The sequence below is a fragment of the Euphorbia lathyris genome, chromosome 8 (assembly GCF_963576675.1).
Source record: "Euphorbia lathyris chromosome 8, ddEupLath1.1, whole genome shotgun sequence".
Lineage (NCBI taxonomy): Eukaryota > Viridiplantae > Streptophyta > Magnoliopsida > Malpighiales > Euphorbiaceae > Euphorbia > Euphorbia lathyris.
This window is the reverse complement of record NC_088917.1, coordinates 24,652,731-24,670,971: the sequence shown is the minus strand read 5'-3', so window position 1 is coordinate 24,670,971 and position 18,241 is coordinate 24,652,731. Positions and strand designations below refer to the sequence as shown.

Below are 18,241 nucleotides of genomic sequence, written 5' to 3'. Positions count from 1 at the left end.
CCCAAAACAGATTAAATTCCAACTAATTTGAATTAGTGAGTCAAATTTCAATTTTTGAATTTTGACTCAGTCAGGACCGCGTATATGTATTCCCGATCACTATCAGGATTAGGACTTATAGAACCCGTATCGTATATATGCAGTCCCGATTGGTCCTCATGGTCTTCCTACTAGATTGTCTATATGCAATCCCGTAGATGATTGGGACAACATATACATGGTCCTGAGCCCAGGGATAACTCAAATCGGGCTTCCGGACCCAAAGACTTCTACTAACCGTAACTTCTGAACCAAGACTCCAAATTGGACCCAATAAGTTCTGTTGGATCCGCAATGAGATGCTTTACGACTATGTGATGACTTTTGAGATAAAATTTATCTCTAAAAAACAATTAACATCCTGAGGATCGAGCTCATCCCAAATTTCAGAGAAACGAAACTTACTCATTACGGCTCCAAATCTAGCCTAGTCAGTCAGTCACGGTAAAACGCTAATCCTGAATACTACACATCTTGTAGATCCTACAAAGCTGACTAGACAATGATAAAAAGAAGGCTTAATACATCATTTGCCCCCTGAACTTGTCCAAAAAGCTTGATTGGCCCCCTGAACTTTCAAAGTGTCCCGATAGTCTCCTGAACTTGCATAAAATATTCAGTTAGCCCCCTGAACTTGCATTAAATGTAATCAATTGATCACTCGGTTGCAAAAAAATAAGTTAAATACGGAAGATATATTGCACGAGTCTTAAAAAAAGTAAAACGACCCAAATCGGAGTATACGGTGCTTAGAATAGAGAAGACAAGTTGTATAGTTGAGCAAGCAATAACTTCATTTTTAATCTATTTTTGAATTATGTAATAACATTCTAAGATGCGTAGAATACATCTTCCGTATTTAACTTACTTTTTTGCGACCGATTGATCAATTGATTACATTTTATGCAAGTTCAGGGGGCTAACTGAACATTTTATGTAAGTTCAGGAAGCTGTCAAGACCTTTTGAAAGTTCAGGGGCCAATCAAGTTTTTTAGACAAGTTCAGGGGGCAAATGATGTATTAAGCCTAAAAAGAATTGATTGACCTGTAGACTTTTAGGACTTTTATTTCCCAAATGTCATATTTGAATCGAACTACTATTCCAAGCTCCTCATGCGCAAATCGATGAGATATTCACAACCATATTTAATTAGGAAAAATAAAAATGAGCGACATAAAATGGCTGCATAATGCAATTGTTTTTGTTTATGAATTTTGAGCTCATAATAAGTCAACTTTAAAAGTTCATTTATTAAATAGAAAGTAGGTCAATTATTTATTTAAGGGTTAAGGTGCAAAAATACCTCTAACGTTTTGGGTGAGGAGCAATTTTACCCCTAACATCTAAAATGGTGCAATTTTACCCCTAACGTTTGTAGCCAAGAGCAATTTTGCCCCTAACGTTGATAAATTGGGTCGATTTCAGAAATAATTCATCAAATTGTCTTCTTGGTCATGAATTTTATCATCTACATTTCACATATACGTCATTTTATCAGTAACAAATCATAAACATATGTTGGGATGTAAAAAAAAATAAAAAAATATACTGTTTTTTGTACGAATGAGACAAAAAAATTCAAAAAATTCACCGAATTTATAAATATTAATCTCCAATTCTATTATTAAATTACAAAAAAACATGAAATCTTTTTTTTAGAATGAATTGATATGCAATTGGTGCAAAATAATGAATAAAAATATATGTGTTTTATAATAGTGTCTGAAATTGACCCAAATTACAAACGTTAGGGGTAAAATTGCTCTTGGCTACAAACGTTAAGGGCAAAATTGCACCATTTTAGACGTTAGGGGTAAAATTGCTCGTATTTTTGCACCTTAACCCTTTATTTAAATATCCAATAAAAGCAGAATAAAAAACATAAAATCATAATTAAAAGCAGGTGAGATGATGATGACCATCATAATATAAGTAAGACATATTCCCATCAAGCTTAGAGATCAAACGGTGTGCAGTGAATCCATTATAATCTTCTCCATAAGCTGCAATACAGCATTCCATTGCCCTCTTTGAGACTTGATCTTCTTCATAAAATGGCTGTCTCATAAATTCATCAACCTCCATCCACTGAATCAGTTAAATAATATCATAATTAATCCAAATTTTAAGTAAGCTAGATGTTGAGTTTAAATACTAATGTATGTAAAAAAAAAAAAAATTAATTATAAAAAAAATACTTAACATTTTAAACTGAGATATCAGACAAACTATATAAAAAAAACATAAATTATATGTAATTACATTACCTTTGCAGCTTCTATTTCTTTCTCGTCTATTGTGATTTTGTATGATAATGGCTTCAGCATACATATAAATAGTAAATCTGATTTCTCAAATGCCAACTGATGAGCATGTCTGTCCAATTCAATTTCCAAATTAAATTCAAATCTATATTAATGTTTTTAATTATCCTGGAAATGGAAGAATATATATATACCTGAAAGCTACTAGCTTCAGAAATATTGTGTCAACCTGAGAAAATTTAAGTAAGAAGGATTATTTTTATTTAGACGTTACTAAACTAACAACAGAATCAAACAGTAGATATGAATAGTTTTATGAGAAACAACAAACAGTAAACAACTTACACCGGTTTCTTCTTTAACTTCTCTTACCACGCCTGAAAATATATCTTCAGACTGAAAATAAGGAACATAGATAGTTTCTGTTAGTGTAAAATATGATATGAACAGTAGAAATTGAAAAGGAATAATAATTAGTACCTTGTTAATATATCCGGTTGGCATCTTCCAAACTCCAGAACAAGTACATGGACATTTTTCTTTCACCACAAGAATCTATCAAATTAATTCGCAATTATGGTACTCAAATCTTCAAACTCCATGTAGTTAAGGATATTATTCATACTAGTAAATTGACAGTAGTTAATCAAATCGAAGGTTAAATATCAATTCAGTTTTAAAATTTGCAAAAATTGATAAATTAACCTTAAGTCATTCAGTTTTAATGAATTAATGATCAAAATGGTTTTTGAAGTTGGTAGACAGGATTACTTTAGCCCAGATCAAAGTTTAGATGTCAACTCAATCATGAAGTTAGTTAATACATAAACTTCGACCTAGCGTATTTTGACACTTAATTTCAGTTTTAATACTTAAAAGTTTGTTAAATTTGAACTAATTTATCAAGTTTTTTTTTGTGTGATTTTAGTTAAACTGATCCTATCTCTCAATTTCACTAGCGATTTTGAGCTTTAATTCATAATAAATTACCTGTTTATTTTGATTGACAACAAAAGCAGCAACACCAATATGATGGGAAGGAGTAGCAGGGAGCGAACAGGGTTCATCAGGAATCCAATAAGTAAGCATAACATAGCCTGGTTCAGCATGGTGATACTCAAAACCCTCCTGAATATCAATATATATCCAATTTTTATTTTATTATACTATATAATAATTAGGCAATAAATTAATAATCCAAAAATAAATTTTGAATTACCTGGATTGCTATTGGAATAAGCTCTGCTTGTTCCATTAATAACTTTAGCCATATCCCCCTTTTCCCCTGTTTTGATTATATTAATTGCACATTAATTATAAACTTCTAATCAACTCATTTTAAGTAATCAATATCAATCCCATACAAATAAAAGGAAAATTACAAATTTTATATCTTTTATTTAGGTTTCATAACTCAGTTGTTCTTTTAAATTTTTAATAATTTATCAAAATAAAAAAATGCAATGAAGTAGAAATTTAATAAAACAAAAGCACTTTAATTTAATATATAACAAGAAAATTTTGGGCTGATTGTTTTTTTTAAGGGAAACAGCATCATCAGCAGCATTTTGCTACTTTGGTGAAAATTAGTTCTATTTTTTTAAAGGTATTTATTTTACTTTTAGTGTAAAAGAAATATGCATATTACTCCAAGTATATTAATTTCTTTTTCTAGCACTACTAGTATTTCTTAGAATATTATGTATACAATACAATCACATGATTGAGGCAACACTAATGAAATTAATTACTATAGGTACAACAATGGCAGCAGATGCATAGGAAGAAAAAACCATGTGCTGTTTTGTCTTAATATATTAAAAACATAACATCTTTTTATAAGCTACCAAAATAAGTCGAAGGTTTTTGGGAAGTACCAATTTAGGCTCAACGTTCAAAATAACATCAATATAGGTTTAATATTTACAACATAATATCAATTTAGGCTTAACGTTTACAAAATAATATGAATTTAAGCTTAACGTTTACAAAATATATCCAATTTAAACTAAACGTCACAATTAAATTAACCATATTATATTCTTTTCCTATTAACTTTATATGTTATCTTTTTATTTAGTTATATTTTCTTATTTATTATAATACAATCAATTAGTTTTTCTTGCCCATTAAAACATTATATTTGTTTTTCATCAACCATTCCATGACTCCTAAATTCCATGGCTCATATAATATATGCAAACTAAAAGTAATTGAATATCCACAATATTTTGAACACTAATTAAAATAATATTGATACATGTCGGTGTTCGAAATATTGTGGATATTCAATTACTTTTAGTTTGCATATATTACATAAGCAATGAAATTTAGTAGTCATGGAATCATTTATGAAAAACAAATATAAGATTTTAATGGGCAAGAATAATAATTAATTGTATTATAATAAATAAGAATATAGAACTAAATAAAAAGATAACATATAAAGTTAATAGGGAAAGAATATAATATGATTAATTTAATTATGACGTTTAGCTTAAATTGTATATATTTTGTAAAACGTTAAGCTTAAATTCGTATTATTTTGTAAACATTAAGCCTATATTGGTGCTATTTTGTACGCAAGGCCTAAACTGATGCTATATTGTAAACGTTAAGCCTAAATTGGTATTATGTTGTAAACGTTAAGCATTTTTTAGTGTTATTTTGAACGTTGAGCCTAAATTGGTACTTCCAAAAAACCTTAGCCCTATTTTGGTACGTTATCCCCATCTAAAATGCATATTTCCTTCTAACTTATAACAAACTGATTTACTATACTTCTGATTTACTATAATTTGATCCGTTATTTAACTGTTATATTGTACCTTTTTGACATAAATTATGTATAAATTATTCACCATATTAATGATATAGTTATAAATAACCTATCAAAACATTAACAACCAAATCTACCACATACAATAATAATATTTATTTATTTATTTTTTTAAAAATCTACCACATATAAGTTAATTAAAAAGCTGCCTAAAATATTTATTATGTTATTTACACAGTTACAAACAATCCGTCAAAATACACGAAACTGTTTCAATTTATCGATAAACTTGTTTGAAAAATTCGATGTGATAGTTAAATGACGGTCAAATTTGTATATTTAAATTTTCTGTGAGATGAGAACAAAATTGATCTTAGTTGAAAATGTTAGGAGTAAACTTTTACCAGTTCATACATTAAAGGTAAAAGTTGTAAAAAATGTTAGGCGTTAGTCAAACAGACAAAACCATCGGGGATTAATCGTATGTGTATTTTTTATTTGTTAGTATAAATTCAATATTATACTATCTAAAAATAATAATATAAATAATATAAAATAATTTAATATAGAAAAACACATATATTTTTTAAAATACACAATCATCAAAATATCATTAAAACAACACAAACAAATAAAATATAGCGTTCATAAGTAATATAATTAAGGGTAAATTCCAAAAAAAAAAAACCCCTGTGGTTTGATGTTGTTCCAAAAAAACCCTTGTGGTTTGTTATTACAAAAAAAAGGACTGTGATTTGCGCCGTTACCCGAAAAACGGAAATGGACTTAACACCGTTAATTTGCTGACGTGGCACAAGGGTAAAACAGGAAATTCGAATTTTTATTTTATTTTTTTCCCTCTTCTCTCTCCTCCTCCTTCTTCTCTCTCCTCCTTCATCTTCTTCCTTCTCCTTCATCATCTCTTCTCTCCTCATCCTTCTTCTTCTCTCTCCTCCTTCATCTTCTTCCTTCTCCTTCATCATCTTTTTTATTTTTTTCCCTCTTCTCTCTCCTCCTTCTTCTTCTCTCTCCTCCTTCATCTTCTTCCTTCTCCTTCATCATCTCTTCTCTCTCCTCCTTCTTCTTCTCTCTCCTCCTTCATCTTCTTCCTTCTCCTTCATCATCTCTTCTCTCCTCCTCCTTCTTCCTTCTCTCCTCCTCCTTCTTCTTCTTCTTCTTCTTTTTTCTTCTTTTTCCCCTTCTCTCTCTCTTCTTCTTTTTTTCTTCATCTTTTTTTCTTTTTTTTTTTAATTTCCAGAATTCCGGAAAATTCCAGAATTCTGGAAATATTCCGTTTAGTTTAGATTCTCATACATAAAAATGGCGGGAAATGACTGGAGTAACAGTTACCTGGAAGCTATTCTCGATGTTGATCATGGAATTGATGATGCTAAATCTTCACTTTTGCTCAGGGAAAGAGGTCGCTTCAGTCCTACTCGTTACTTCGTCGAAGAGGTCATCACCGGCTTCGACGAGACTGATCTTCACCGTTCCTGGATTCGAGTACATCACTTTTTCTTTTTTTAGTATTCGTTAATTGAGTTTTGTGTCTTGAGAACGAAGTCGATTTTCATGTGGATTTTGATTTATTTTTTCTTTTTCTCTCGATTAGGCTGCAGCTATGAAGAGTACGCAAGAGAGGAATACTTGATTGGAAAACATGTGCTGGAGGATTTGGAATTTGGCTCGCAGGAAGAAACAGGTTCTATACCTTTTCCCCCCTCTTTTTATTGTCTCTTCTTGGCTGTATGTATGTGTTTTGACTATTCTTATGACCATTTCCTGACGATGATTGTAATGTTGTCGATTGTTATCATATGGATTACTTCCTTTTACTATTTTATCACTTTTTGAGGAATTTTTCTGCTGTTCAAATTCTGGAATATTTCCAGAATTCTGGAATTTTCCAGAATTCTGGAAATTAAAAAAAAAAAGAAAAAAAGATGAAGAAAAAAAGACGAAGAGAGAGAGGGGAAAAAGAAGAAAAAAGAAGAAGAAGAAGAAGGAGGAGGAGAGAAGAGATGATGAAGGAGAAGGAAGAAGATGAAGGAGGAGAGAGAAGAAGAAGGAGGAGAGAGAAGAGGGAAAAAAAAATAAAAAAAAATTCGAATTTCCTGTTTTACCCTTGTGCCACGTCAGCAAATTAATGGTGTTAAGCCCATTTCCGTTTTTCGGGTAACGACGCAAACCACAGTCCTCTTTTTTTGTAATAACAAACCACAAGGGTTTTTTTGGAACAACATCAAACCACATGGGTTTTTTTTGGAATTTACCCTATAATTAACCAAAAGCTATGAAACAATGTTTTTAAACTCTCAAACCATATCATAAAAACAAGTAAATAACGCAACTATACCAAAATATCAAAAAATAATAAACACAATTCACGAATAACTATACGGTAATGTTCAAAAGTGACTTATAACAAAGCAAAAAAATAGTAACAATAAGCGTTTTTGTTTATCGTTGCTTAAGCAGCGTCCCGATTTCTCGATTTCAAACGTTTAGACCTAAACGGTAAGACATCCTTGTTTTTTTAACACTGTTAAAGGTAAATATGCACTTTCTCAAAAACAATAACCGCAAATTTAGATTTTATGCCCGTAAAAAGAATTACCTTGAGTTTCCAATTAGACAAGGAAGCTCGAATTGCAGAAGCAAATGCATTGGAGGAAGAGGGTAAGGTATTAGGATCAATAATAATGCCACCGTACTCATCTTCCCAGCCATCAACTGTGATACTAGGTACTGCTGACATATCTGATGACATTACTCTATTTCTCATCCTCTTCTTCAACAAATCTACACATACAAAATCATAATTAATTTAAACCATATGCAATAATTACTGATTTATTTCCACTAATTTAACTCTACTCATTTGTTCATTTTTCGTACCCTAGCTTAGCGGCCTTTGTTTACTCCATTTTTGCATTTTCATATTAAAAAAAAAAAAATTCAGGTATTTAATTAAAAAACTATTATTTCCCTTTTATACATGAAGAGTAGCATTTTCAAACATCAAATAACAAACTGTAACAATAAACAGTAGATAAACTAAACGAACCCTAATAGTGCAGTTCAATGTTCATATAGATACTATTCATTTTGGTTCAAGTTCTATTTCTAGACTTCGTAGCCCTAAAGCGCATCTACATATAATACACATTACTAATGTATATACACTATCTTTCCATTTTTTTTTATGTGAGATTTAGTTGATGCTTGCTCCCTCCTATCACTCCTTTAGAGTTTTTTCTTACTCAAACCTTACATTTAGACGCTGCCTCTTAGAATTGGGTCATTACAAACCCACAAAATTCTTCTTGGTTCGTTCCTGAACCAATATATATCGTACGTGAAGAGTCGGCATAGTGTGGTCTAACGCTATGTAGTTGTCTAAAACATATCTACATGTATTGAAAATACATCTTACAAATATACATCAACCACTCCTAATATTTCATATGAGATTCAATTCATTCCAAACCAGCTAAATTCCAGGACGTTAGAATTTCAGTATTAACTCAACATTACTCTTGAAAAGAGTCTCAATGACATTCTTTAAAAAGGGCAAAATTGAATTAGAATAAAAATAAGTGAAGTTACACTTAAAAAAAATATAAAAATAAAATATAGAATTGTTTTTCCTCACCCCTTGATAAACATGGTGTAACATTGCTGGGTTTTGTTGATGAAATTCTAGGCAGCTGCTGCCTATAATGCAAGCAGGAATAAGAAGACCAATGCGAGTGAGTGGGCGTTGCCGCCATTATCATCGACATCATTAATAGGTACAATAATGGCATTCAACCATTAAAGTGTATATATATAAGGATAAGAAAGGAAGATGAATATTTAGGGAATAGCATATTGAATCCTCATTTTAGAATAAAAGATTTATACTTTGTTCTTAACTACAACATTATACAACCAACTCTGACTCCCACTTGCACTACAGTATATATTCATGGGATAGATTCATTACATCATATTATTCTTAATCCATCCCTGTTTAATTATATTTTGTTAGGGATTTTATATTAAATACCAAAAGTAATATTAGTCAACCTTTTGGGTTGACTGCCTCGTCAAATTTGTGGATACGTCGTGTTCAATAATCGAACTGGAGCCAATCACTGAGCCGCTCATGAGCGGATCGGCTCATTTACAGTCCTATTTATAAGAATAACTTGATTTCTAAGGACAAAAATATCCTACAATTCACATGACAATTTTTGCCACTTAGGCAAAAATTAACACTTAGCTAATCGGACTGCATTTACTAACAAATCAAATTTCATGGTACTTGTTTGATAATTTTTAAACCACAAAAATTATTTTTCAAACCACCGTTATTTATTTTTATATTTTGGAAAAATTATATAGAAATTCATCTTTTAAAAACTATTTACAACTATATCAAGTCATAATTTTGGATTATGTCAAACTAGTAAAATTAGTACTTTAAATATATTTTTAAATTAGAATTTATAAATTAAAAGTTTAAAATATATTTTTTAAGGTTTATGATTTATGAATTGGAGTCTGGATTTTTTAAATTATAGTGTAAAATCATAATATGTAGAAAATAATAACATATTAAGAATTAAATTTGGTGATATGATTATGATATTAATGTATTTGACCCTTATATTTTTCCAAGCATATATGCACTCCGGACAATTTTGGACTAAAAAAAATTGGGCCTTTTTATTAGGAAAATAATAATTGGGCCTTATATGGTTGATATTGCAATGCAAGTTTGAAAGAGAACTTTTCTGCCCAATACAATACGGTCAAATACATGGATATCATAATTAAATACAAAATTACAATTAAGTCATATCATCAAACTTAATTCTTAATATGTCATTATTCTTCATATATTATGATTTTACACTACAATTTAAAAAATTTAGACTTCAATTCATAAATTATAAATCTTAGAAAATATATTTTAGACTTCTAATTTATAAACTCCAATCCTTAAAATATATTAAAAGTATCAATTTTACTAGTTTGACATAATCCAAAATTATGATTTGATATAGTTGTAAATAGTGTTTCAAAGATGAATTTCTGTGTAATTTTCCCATGGACGTGGTCAAAAATCAACGTATCACATGGACTAGACCTAGTAGTCGGACCGCTAAGATCCAATTAATTGGACGGTTCAGATTATCATTGATCGTCCGTCAGATCGGACACCAAAATCACTGCTCTCAAGCCCCAATCCAGGAGATCCCAGACAAAACTCCGTCACTCGGTCTAAACCCAGTGGTGCCGGTCCCTGCAATCTCCAATTTGACTTACCGTCGACCAGCGATGTATAGAACTGCAGCTTCACGCCTCAGGTCCCTCAAGGTCAGTTCCATCCTTGCGTCCCCTGATCTCTCTTTCTAATGTTCATTTTGGTCCAATCTCTGATCGCGATTGTGCTCATTTCATACCTTGTTCCTTTCTTGTGTAGTTCATCTCTTCCGTAATCTTCTGTTGCTTAATTGATTAGCTTCTAGAACCAAGCTTACATGCAGACACGATTGTTAGTTCTACTTTGTTTGAATTGCGTAATCTTCTGTTGCTTAATTGATTAGCTTGTATGGTTTTTGGCTCAACTTTGTTGAGCTGAACCAAACTTACATGCAGACACAATTGTTAGTTCTATTTTCTTTGAACTTAGCCTTTGTCTTTACGAATTGGGAAATGATACGTTTAGTGTGCGTGATTGATTGTATTTGTGTGTACTTTTACATAGAAAGAAGGGTTTATTTGAATTGGAAAGGCAGTACTGTTTCTGGAAAATTGTTTGTTTGATTCTTAGTGAGGAATTGCTGTTTGTTTTATTGCTAAAATTGGTAAAAAGAGGCCTGCTGGAACTTTTATCTTCTGTTTAAAAACATTTTTTTTTCTGCAGAAAAGAAATGTTGCTATTATTCCTAGATGGTAATTATTTGGTTCCTTATTGGTCAGTAAGTTTCATTAAAATTAACAATGGATGGTAGTTTGTTCATGTTTATGTCAATCTATGTGTTGAATTTGTTAAGAATGAAGAATGAGCTAATTCTTACATTAAACTGTGCGAACAGGGCCGAACTATCTCTAAGTTCCCTGCAAGATATGCAAGTTCTAGTTCTTCCACCTTGCAATCATCCTCTTCGGGTGGTCTCTTCAGTTGGCTAACTGGTGATAAGTCGACGTCTGTGTCTCTAGACTTCCCACTTGCAGGAGTTGAACTCCCACCAGCATTGCCTGACTATGTTGAGCCTGGAAAAACCAAGATCACAAAACTTCCAAATGGATTGATAATTGCCTCTGAAACATCACCGGTTTGTATGGATTTTCATTTTAAATCCCTTTCATTTATGTTTTCTGCACTTTAGGAGATTTCTTGAAATTAATTCTTTTCTTATTGCTTCTTTCGTTTTGTTTAATGCCAGAATCCAGCAGCATCAATAGGTTTATATATTAACTCTGGCTCAATCTATGAGTCTCCGGCCTCATTTGGGGTCACACATTTACTGGAGCGGATGGCATTCAAAAGCACAAGAAACCGCAGCCACTTGCGTGTTGTTCGTGAGGTTGAGGCAATTGGGGGTGTTGTGCAATCCTCAGCATCTCGGGAGCAAATGGGATATACCTTTGATGCTCTGAAGACCTATGTTCCTGAGATGGTGGAGTTGCTTGTTGATTGTGTGAGGAATCCTGTCTTCCTTGATTGGGAGGTCAATGAGCAGGTCATTCTTCATCATTTTCTATCTGTGTGCTGCAATTTTTCTTTTCTTTTCTTTTATTGTAAGTGAATGTTGTTTTATATCTTGCAGCTTCAAAAGCTCAAATCTGAAATTAGTGGAGCCTCCAACAACCCTCTAGGTCTTCTCTCAGAAGCAATTCATTCTGCTGCTTTTTCTGGTCCGTTGGCAAATCCTCTTTTGGCACCCGAATCTTCAATAGATAGGTTGGATAGTACGATCTTGGAGGATTTTGTAACTGTAAGTTTGAGAAACCTCTGTTTCTGCTATGGCAATTTTTGTAGATATTTGATGTCTTTTAAGAATATGATAAGTATCTGTTTTCGTGCCTTATGTAATCTCAGTTGACATTTTCTGTGAGAAATTCAGGAAAATTATACTGCTCGTCGAATGGTGCTTTCAGCTTCTGGTGTTGAACATGAGGAATTGGTATCCCTTGCTGAGCCTCTTTTGTCTGATGTACCCGAAGGTAGTAATGCTCCAGTGCCAAAATCTATTTACACAGGAGGTGATTTCCGTTGTCAATCAGACTCAGGGGTATGTATTGAGATGTTTAAAAGAAACCTTTTACTTACCTCCATCCAGTTAGGGGTTATTATTAACTCTGACCCTCTGTTGCAGGACCAGCAAACCCATTTTGCTATTGGATTTGAATTTCCTAATGGCTGGTCTAGTGACAAGGACGCTATGATCTTGACTGTTCTTCAGGTATTTAATTGATTACTTTAGTAACTCTGTGGTTGATTGAAATCATTTATGTTTAATTTGTATTTTGCAGTTCATGTTGAGCTCCCAAGTTGTAGGTAACAACATATTATAAGATGTTTAAATTTAATTGCAGATGCTTATGGGTGGAGGTGGATCATTCTCAGCTGGTGGCCCTGGAAAAGGAATGTACTCAAGGCTATGTAAGTTTCTATAGTATCTTTGACCTCTTATGGGAGGTGACCTAATGCACTCAGCCAATATATTTACATTGTGCTGCAATTATTTTCTGGTTCTGGGATAAGAATTCATGCTCATAAAGTTCATTTGCTATTACATCGATAAATTAGAGAGGCCTATATCTGTATCAGTAGAATATGTTACTCATCAGTGATTATATTATTGATACCTTTTTCTCCTAAACCCCAAAACCCTAAATTTTGCTTGGTATTGCAGATCTCAGGGTCTTGCATAGTTATCCACAAATTCAATCCTTTACAGCATTCCTCAACATTTACAATCATACTGGTGTATTTGGTATTCAAGCCACCACTGTAAGTTGCTGCTTGGAACCTTCAAAATACAGTTACATTTTGGAACTTTCAATATTCTTTTTGCAGTAACCTCTCAGTACTTTTGGCTGTGTGCATGAAAACTTGATGTTAGTCAGCTGTTTTTAAGTTTTAGCTAATCAAATGATGTAATTGATCACATTTTGATGGTCTTCTAGAGTCTGCATGTTATTAAGTGCTAACTTAAGTTTCTATTCTAGCATAGTTGTCAAAGGCGCGCCTGACGCAAGGCACAGAGGTTACCCTCTACAGGTGTGAGGCGGGCAATGTCAGCCTGGCTCGCGCCTTGGCTATCCTCGCTCCTTTACTCAAGGCGTGCCTAGGTGTTGTTATGGGTTTTTTTAGGGGGTTTTCAGTTTCTAATCACAGCCATAGGAAATCTTTAGGATTAAGGGCTCAGATTAAAGTAGAAAAAGAAAGAAAAAGATGATGATGATGAGATTGATAACCTTGAAGGAGAATACGATGATGGAGGAGATGATAGTGATGATGGTGACTTTGATGATCAATAGGGACTATAAAGACTAAAGAGTGCACTAGTGTTGCTTGAGGAAAAGTAATTATTATTCTATTACTTAATAACCTAGTGTTTAGTTGAAGTTGGACTTTGTTCTTCAGTTTAGATTTAGATTTTATTATGAATTAGAATTAGTAGTTAATTAGAATTTATCTCATGCATTTTATGATTAAAATTGTTGTTATTTGACTATTTGTGTCATCTTAGAAAAATGTTAAGTGTTGTTATTTATAATTTTATACGTTATTTTGTTTTGGTGCACGCGCCTGAGCCTTGCGCCTAGACTCCAGGACCCCCTTGTGCCTTAGTGCGCCTTCCGCGTTTCACGACTATGGCCTGAATTACAAACAAGTATCAACTTTAGGCTTGGAGGGGAAAAGGAAAGTTCATTGTCTGAGAGAATTGATTAAATGAGAAGTTAACCTCCTTATGAACACAAAGTGTCAGTAGTATTTGTCTGTGCCTCTCTTGAAGATGATTTCACTTGTTGATGTAGGGTTCTAATTTTGCATCAAAAGCCATAGATATAGCTGTTGGTGAGCTTGTTGCAGTTGCTTCAGCTGGTGCAGGTGTGATGTGGTACCCTTATCTCTGCAAGATCTGTTTGTGATGTGCAAAATTTTACTTGGAAGGTGTTAGCTTCTTTCTTATGTTTTCACTTCTCTGTGCAGTTGACCAAGTGGAGCTAGATCGTGCAAAACAGTCAACAAGAGCAGCTATTTTGATGAATTTGGAGTCTAGAGTATGTAAAACATTTTGTGCATGCTTTGGTAGCAATGATGCAGTTGACAGTACTGCAAAGAGCTATTTTTGTGCATTATTCTTGAATATTATTTGCTTATGTAAAGGTATACTGTGCAGATGATTGCTTCGGAAGATATTGGTAGACAAATCTTGACATATGGTGAGAGGTATGACCCGCGTCATAACCCATTTGATTTCCTGTACAACATTTCCTCTTTTGTGCATTTATTTGGTGTGCTATTTCATATCATTAGTTGCTTCACAGTGCAGCAAAGAGTAAAATTCTTTTAACTGAGTTAGAAGTGCAAACTATAGTAATATCAGCTCCTATATGATATGCCTTCCCCTGCTTCCCCATGCCGATTCGTTGCAATGTCAAGGAAAAAAGAAAGGTCCAACCAAAAGGGCAAAACTTCAAATCATACCGGCTCTTATTTATTCACAGTAATTTCACCGTAAGATGGGCCTATGCTTGTCCATGCTTTAAGCGTTCAGATAGATATTTGCTTGCAGGGGATAGTCTTCGAGACAAAATAATTCTTACGTTAGGGCCCTCATATAAGCTTGAGCTTTTAGATTGTGTGGTTATTAGACACTTGGTGATTTAGGTCTTAAGCCCTATGTGTTGCATGGGGATTTTTGGTTTTCTTATATTGGAAAGTAATCTAGTCCTTGGTAACAGTTGTGTCTGCATTTTTTTTTTTTGGTTCTGATGACTGATTATTTTCAATTGGACCTTGGCGTTGTTAAACTAATAACGACTCTTGCTACTGTATTTACCTTTTTATTTTCTCATTTAGCTCCATGATCATTTCTTTAATAAAAGTGTTTGTTGTACAGGAAACCTTTGGAGAATTTCTTGAAGATTATAGATTCAATCACATTACAAGATATTACTAAAATGGCGCAAAAGCTGTTATCTTCGCCTCTCACAATGGCATCATATGGAGATGGTATTTCCTAGCTAGCTAGTAAAATTACATTTCATTCTTTATTCAATGTTCCTTTCGAAAATTACATTTTGCTTACATTGATATTCTGCAGTTATCAATGTCCCAACCTATGATTCAGTTAGCAGCAAGTTCAAGTCGAAATGAAGTAGATGGTAAAATTTTGTTCTTTGGGCATCAAAATAGGTGGATAACCAAGTTATCTAGTTGATGTGCATCAGCAAACTTGAAGCTTTTATACCGTCAATTTCAAAAGGAATAAAGAAATTTTCGGATGGGCTACCTTAATAAATTTGGTGATCCTTGGCAATCAGTATTTGATATGCCTGATATATATATATATTATGGCGCCCATATTTGTCATTAAATTTGGTGATCTTTGGCAATCAGTAAGCATCTTGATAATGCCTGATATATGTTGGTGGATGTTTCTTAGGTTTTGCTACCCATATTCTTTTGTAATTTACCTCTTTTGCCTAAACAAATTGAATACTGTCCAAAGGTTTATACCGAAACATATTGAATTCTCATTTGATGTTGCTCTATCTCGTTTTTAGTGGCGGAGCCAGCCTTGGACTGCTGATGGTGTAAAAATAAACTTCAAATGTTCTATTTTTTTTGCTAGCCCAGGCCAAAATGTTCTATTTTTTTTTTTACCCTGGGCTGTTTGTATTTTTTTTGCCCTATCCAGACCAAAACGGTACAATTCAGGTGAAATTGCATGGCTGAGACGGGGCAGGAGAGATGGTTCTTGACAGCCAGGGTGCAACGAGACCTCTTGCCCGCTATGCAACGACACCTCCACCTATGCCTGATTTGTTAAGGATTTGTAGTTGAGGGAAGAATGAAACATTTCCTAGTAATTAGAGAGATTTCTAGAGTGTTGCATATGATTTTCAGTCATTGTGATATATGTGAAAGTTAGCTAAAACCATGAAAGCTCAAGCCTTTGTTTTCTTTTCTACTGTATGTTATGGATTAATTAGGTGTTCACAGCGTGAGTCGCCAGTATGATTAGTGTTGGGTTTGACCTAATTGCTATGGAATGTGCAGGGCACAACGAATGAATTAACATACTACAATACTCCTGGAGCAGAATACCTGATCAATTAATTGATGTTACCTGTACACATTTATTTTTAAACATTAACCATCTGTTCGTCTCTAATGAACTTGTGTCTATGGATATTTTTATTGGTGCATTACTTTAGGAGTATGATAAAATTTCTGGAATTGTTAATGTTGTGGGATTTAGCTCAATTTTTTTTTTTTTTTTTTATATAGATTTAGTTCTCAAACTTCTGTTTTGCATTTCTGAATCAATTATAGGCTGAACCATACATTGGTTTCCAGTAAGTTTGTGTGGTATGACATTTTTCTGAAGCTGGGGAGAGCTCACACTAGTTCGACTATTTGAATCTCCCAAAATACCAATTTATTTTTGAAGACATGAATATTTTCCGTCCTGCAATGGAAATGTTTCTTAAAAAGATTTTTTTTTTATTTTTTTTGAATGCTTACCATCTAATGGGTTCCTTCCACGAATCTCTATTCTTTTAAGCAGAACTGACAATTCGAGATTGCTTAAACACTGTTTTAGCGGTCAATTTTTTAAATAAAATTTTCTGCGTGTCATGCATTAAATTTGAGATTTGAGTTTTCAAAGACTCCTACTCGAGTCAATTTTAATTGACGGTTTTATGAATCACTCTTTGTTTCTCATTTATACACTAAAGGAATGACATGATTCTTTAACAGAAGCTAGATTTATGAATCGCTATTTGTTTCTCATTTTATCTGAAGAAATCTAAATAGATTGAGCATTAGATTTTACATTTGGGTTAAAATAGAGAATGGAGTAAAAGAGAAGCAATGGGCAATATTAGATAGACCTAACATCAAACTTGTTGATATTGAATTAATCTTAATTAGGATTAAGAGTCATACCCAACCCATATGACAAATTTTTATTTTCCTTAATCCATATCCATTTGGGCTCTGTTTTTCTTCTTTTAAAACAAATAAGTTGGTTAGCTGCTTCATTCGTTGCATTCTTTTCTTTCTTTCTCCCATTATTATTTTCCCTATTTTGGTATTTTTATTGTTTCCTTGTCAAGTTTTTGACTTCTCTAATTACCCTATTCTGTATGTGAATTCATTGTCAAATTGCACAATTATATGGACAGATTAAATAGTTACACCATTCCCATCATTTCATTGATATGGCCAAAACACTTGGGATTTTTTCTTTATCATTGATAGAACACAAACTTAATGTGGTAATATTTGTGTATAGGTAAAACTTGATATAGATACATAGATAAATATATGTGATTTAATTGACATTTTCCCTAATTTTGAAAACTACTTGTATTTTAGTATCTTGTAACATGTTGCTTAATTAATTATGATTTCTTAACATGGTGTAGAGATGGTCTAATTAATCAAATTTGGGTCTTTCACAATAGGTTTAATTGTAGCAAAGATTCAAACTTTGTAGCCTTTAAAATAATAATCATGTGGTAGGCAGTCTAAGACACATGAAAGTGAAGTAGCAAAATTGGAAAAACAAAAAGGATATGTTATGTTGTCTTTATGTCAGGAAGAGATCTAGTGGTTTCACTTCTGACATTACCCATATGCATACATACAAGACATCCTTCTATTACACAACCCATAAATTATAAACTCTAAAATCCAATCTAATTTAATTTAATCTTTTATTAGGGATGTGGGAAAGTAACTTTAGTTTCATCATTTTTTTTTACAATGTAGCTTTTATAGGCACAATAATAATCATCGATTCTAATCAAATACTTCTATTCAACTATTTGATGTTAAGTATATCTGGTTGTCATGATCGTTGATTGTTCGTTAAATGCTGTATTTTAACCCCCCAAAAAAAAAATCAAAATTTA

At 32.6% G+C, this 18,241-nt stretch overlaps 2 protein-coding genes across 3 annotated transcripts; one reads left to right on the top strand and one right to left on the bottom strand.

Moving 5' to 3' along the window:
• Positions 1–1,064: 1,064 nt before the first annotated feature.
• On the bottom strand, positions 1,065–8,863 carry LOC136203524 (nudix hydrolase 8-like). Its single transcript, XM_065994691.1, has 9 exons — positions 8,739–8,863; positions 7,701–7,885; positions 3,524–3,589; positions 3,295–3,432; positions 2,785–2,859; positions 2,650–2,700; positions 2,499–2,533; positions 2,308–2,416; positions 1,065–2,128 (listed from the first exon to the last, which is right to left on the bottom strand). Exons 1-9 carry the CDS (start codon positions 8,860–8,862, stop codon positions 1,934–1,936), a joined length of 978 nt encoding a protein of 325 aa, XP_065850763.1. The 5' UTR covers position 8,863; the 3' UTR covers positions 1,065–1,933.
• Positions 8,864–10,264: 1,401 nt separating this feature from the next.
• LOC136202590 (mitochondrial-processing peptidase subunit alpha-like) lies at positions 10,265–16,568 on the top strand. 2 transcript variants are annotated; one of them, XM_065993307.1, is made up of 14 exons: positions 10,265–10,450; positions 11,173–11,412; positions 11,524–11,820; positions 11,908–12,075; positions 12,205–12,372; positions 12,457–12,543; positions 12,677–12,743; positions 12,997–13,094; positions 14,126–14,198; positions 14,301–14,371; positions 14,491–14,540; positions 15,214–15,326; positions 15,418–15,478; positions 16,377–16,568. In XM_065993307.1, the coding sequence occupies exons 1-13, from the start codon at positions 10,412–10,414 to the stop codon at positions 15,468–15,470; spliced, it is 1,524 nt and encodes a 507-aa protein (XP_065849379.1). In that variant the 5' UTR covers positions 10,265–10,411; the 3' UTR covers positions 15,471–15,478; positions 16,377–16,568. The 2 variants fall into 2 exon arrangements, with proteins under 2 accessions (XP_065849379.1, XP_065849378.1); XM_065993306.1 differs by lacking the exon at positions 16,377–16,568 and having other exon boundaries at positions 15,418–15,866.
• The last annotated feature ends 1,673 nt before the right edge of the window (positions 16,569–18,241 follow it).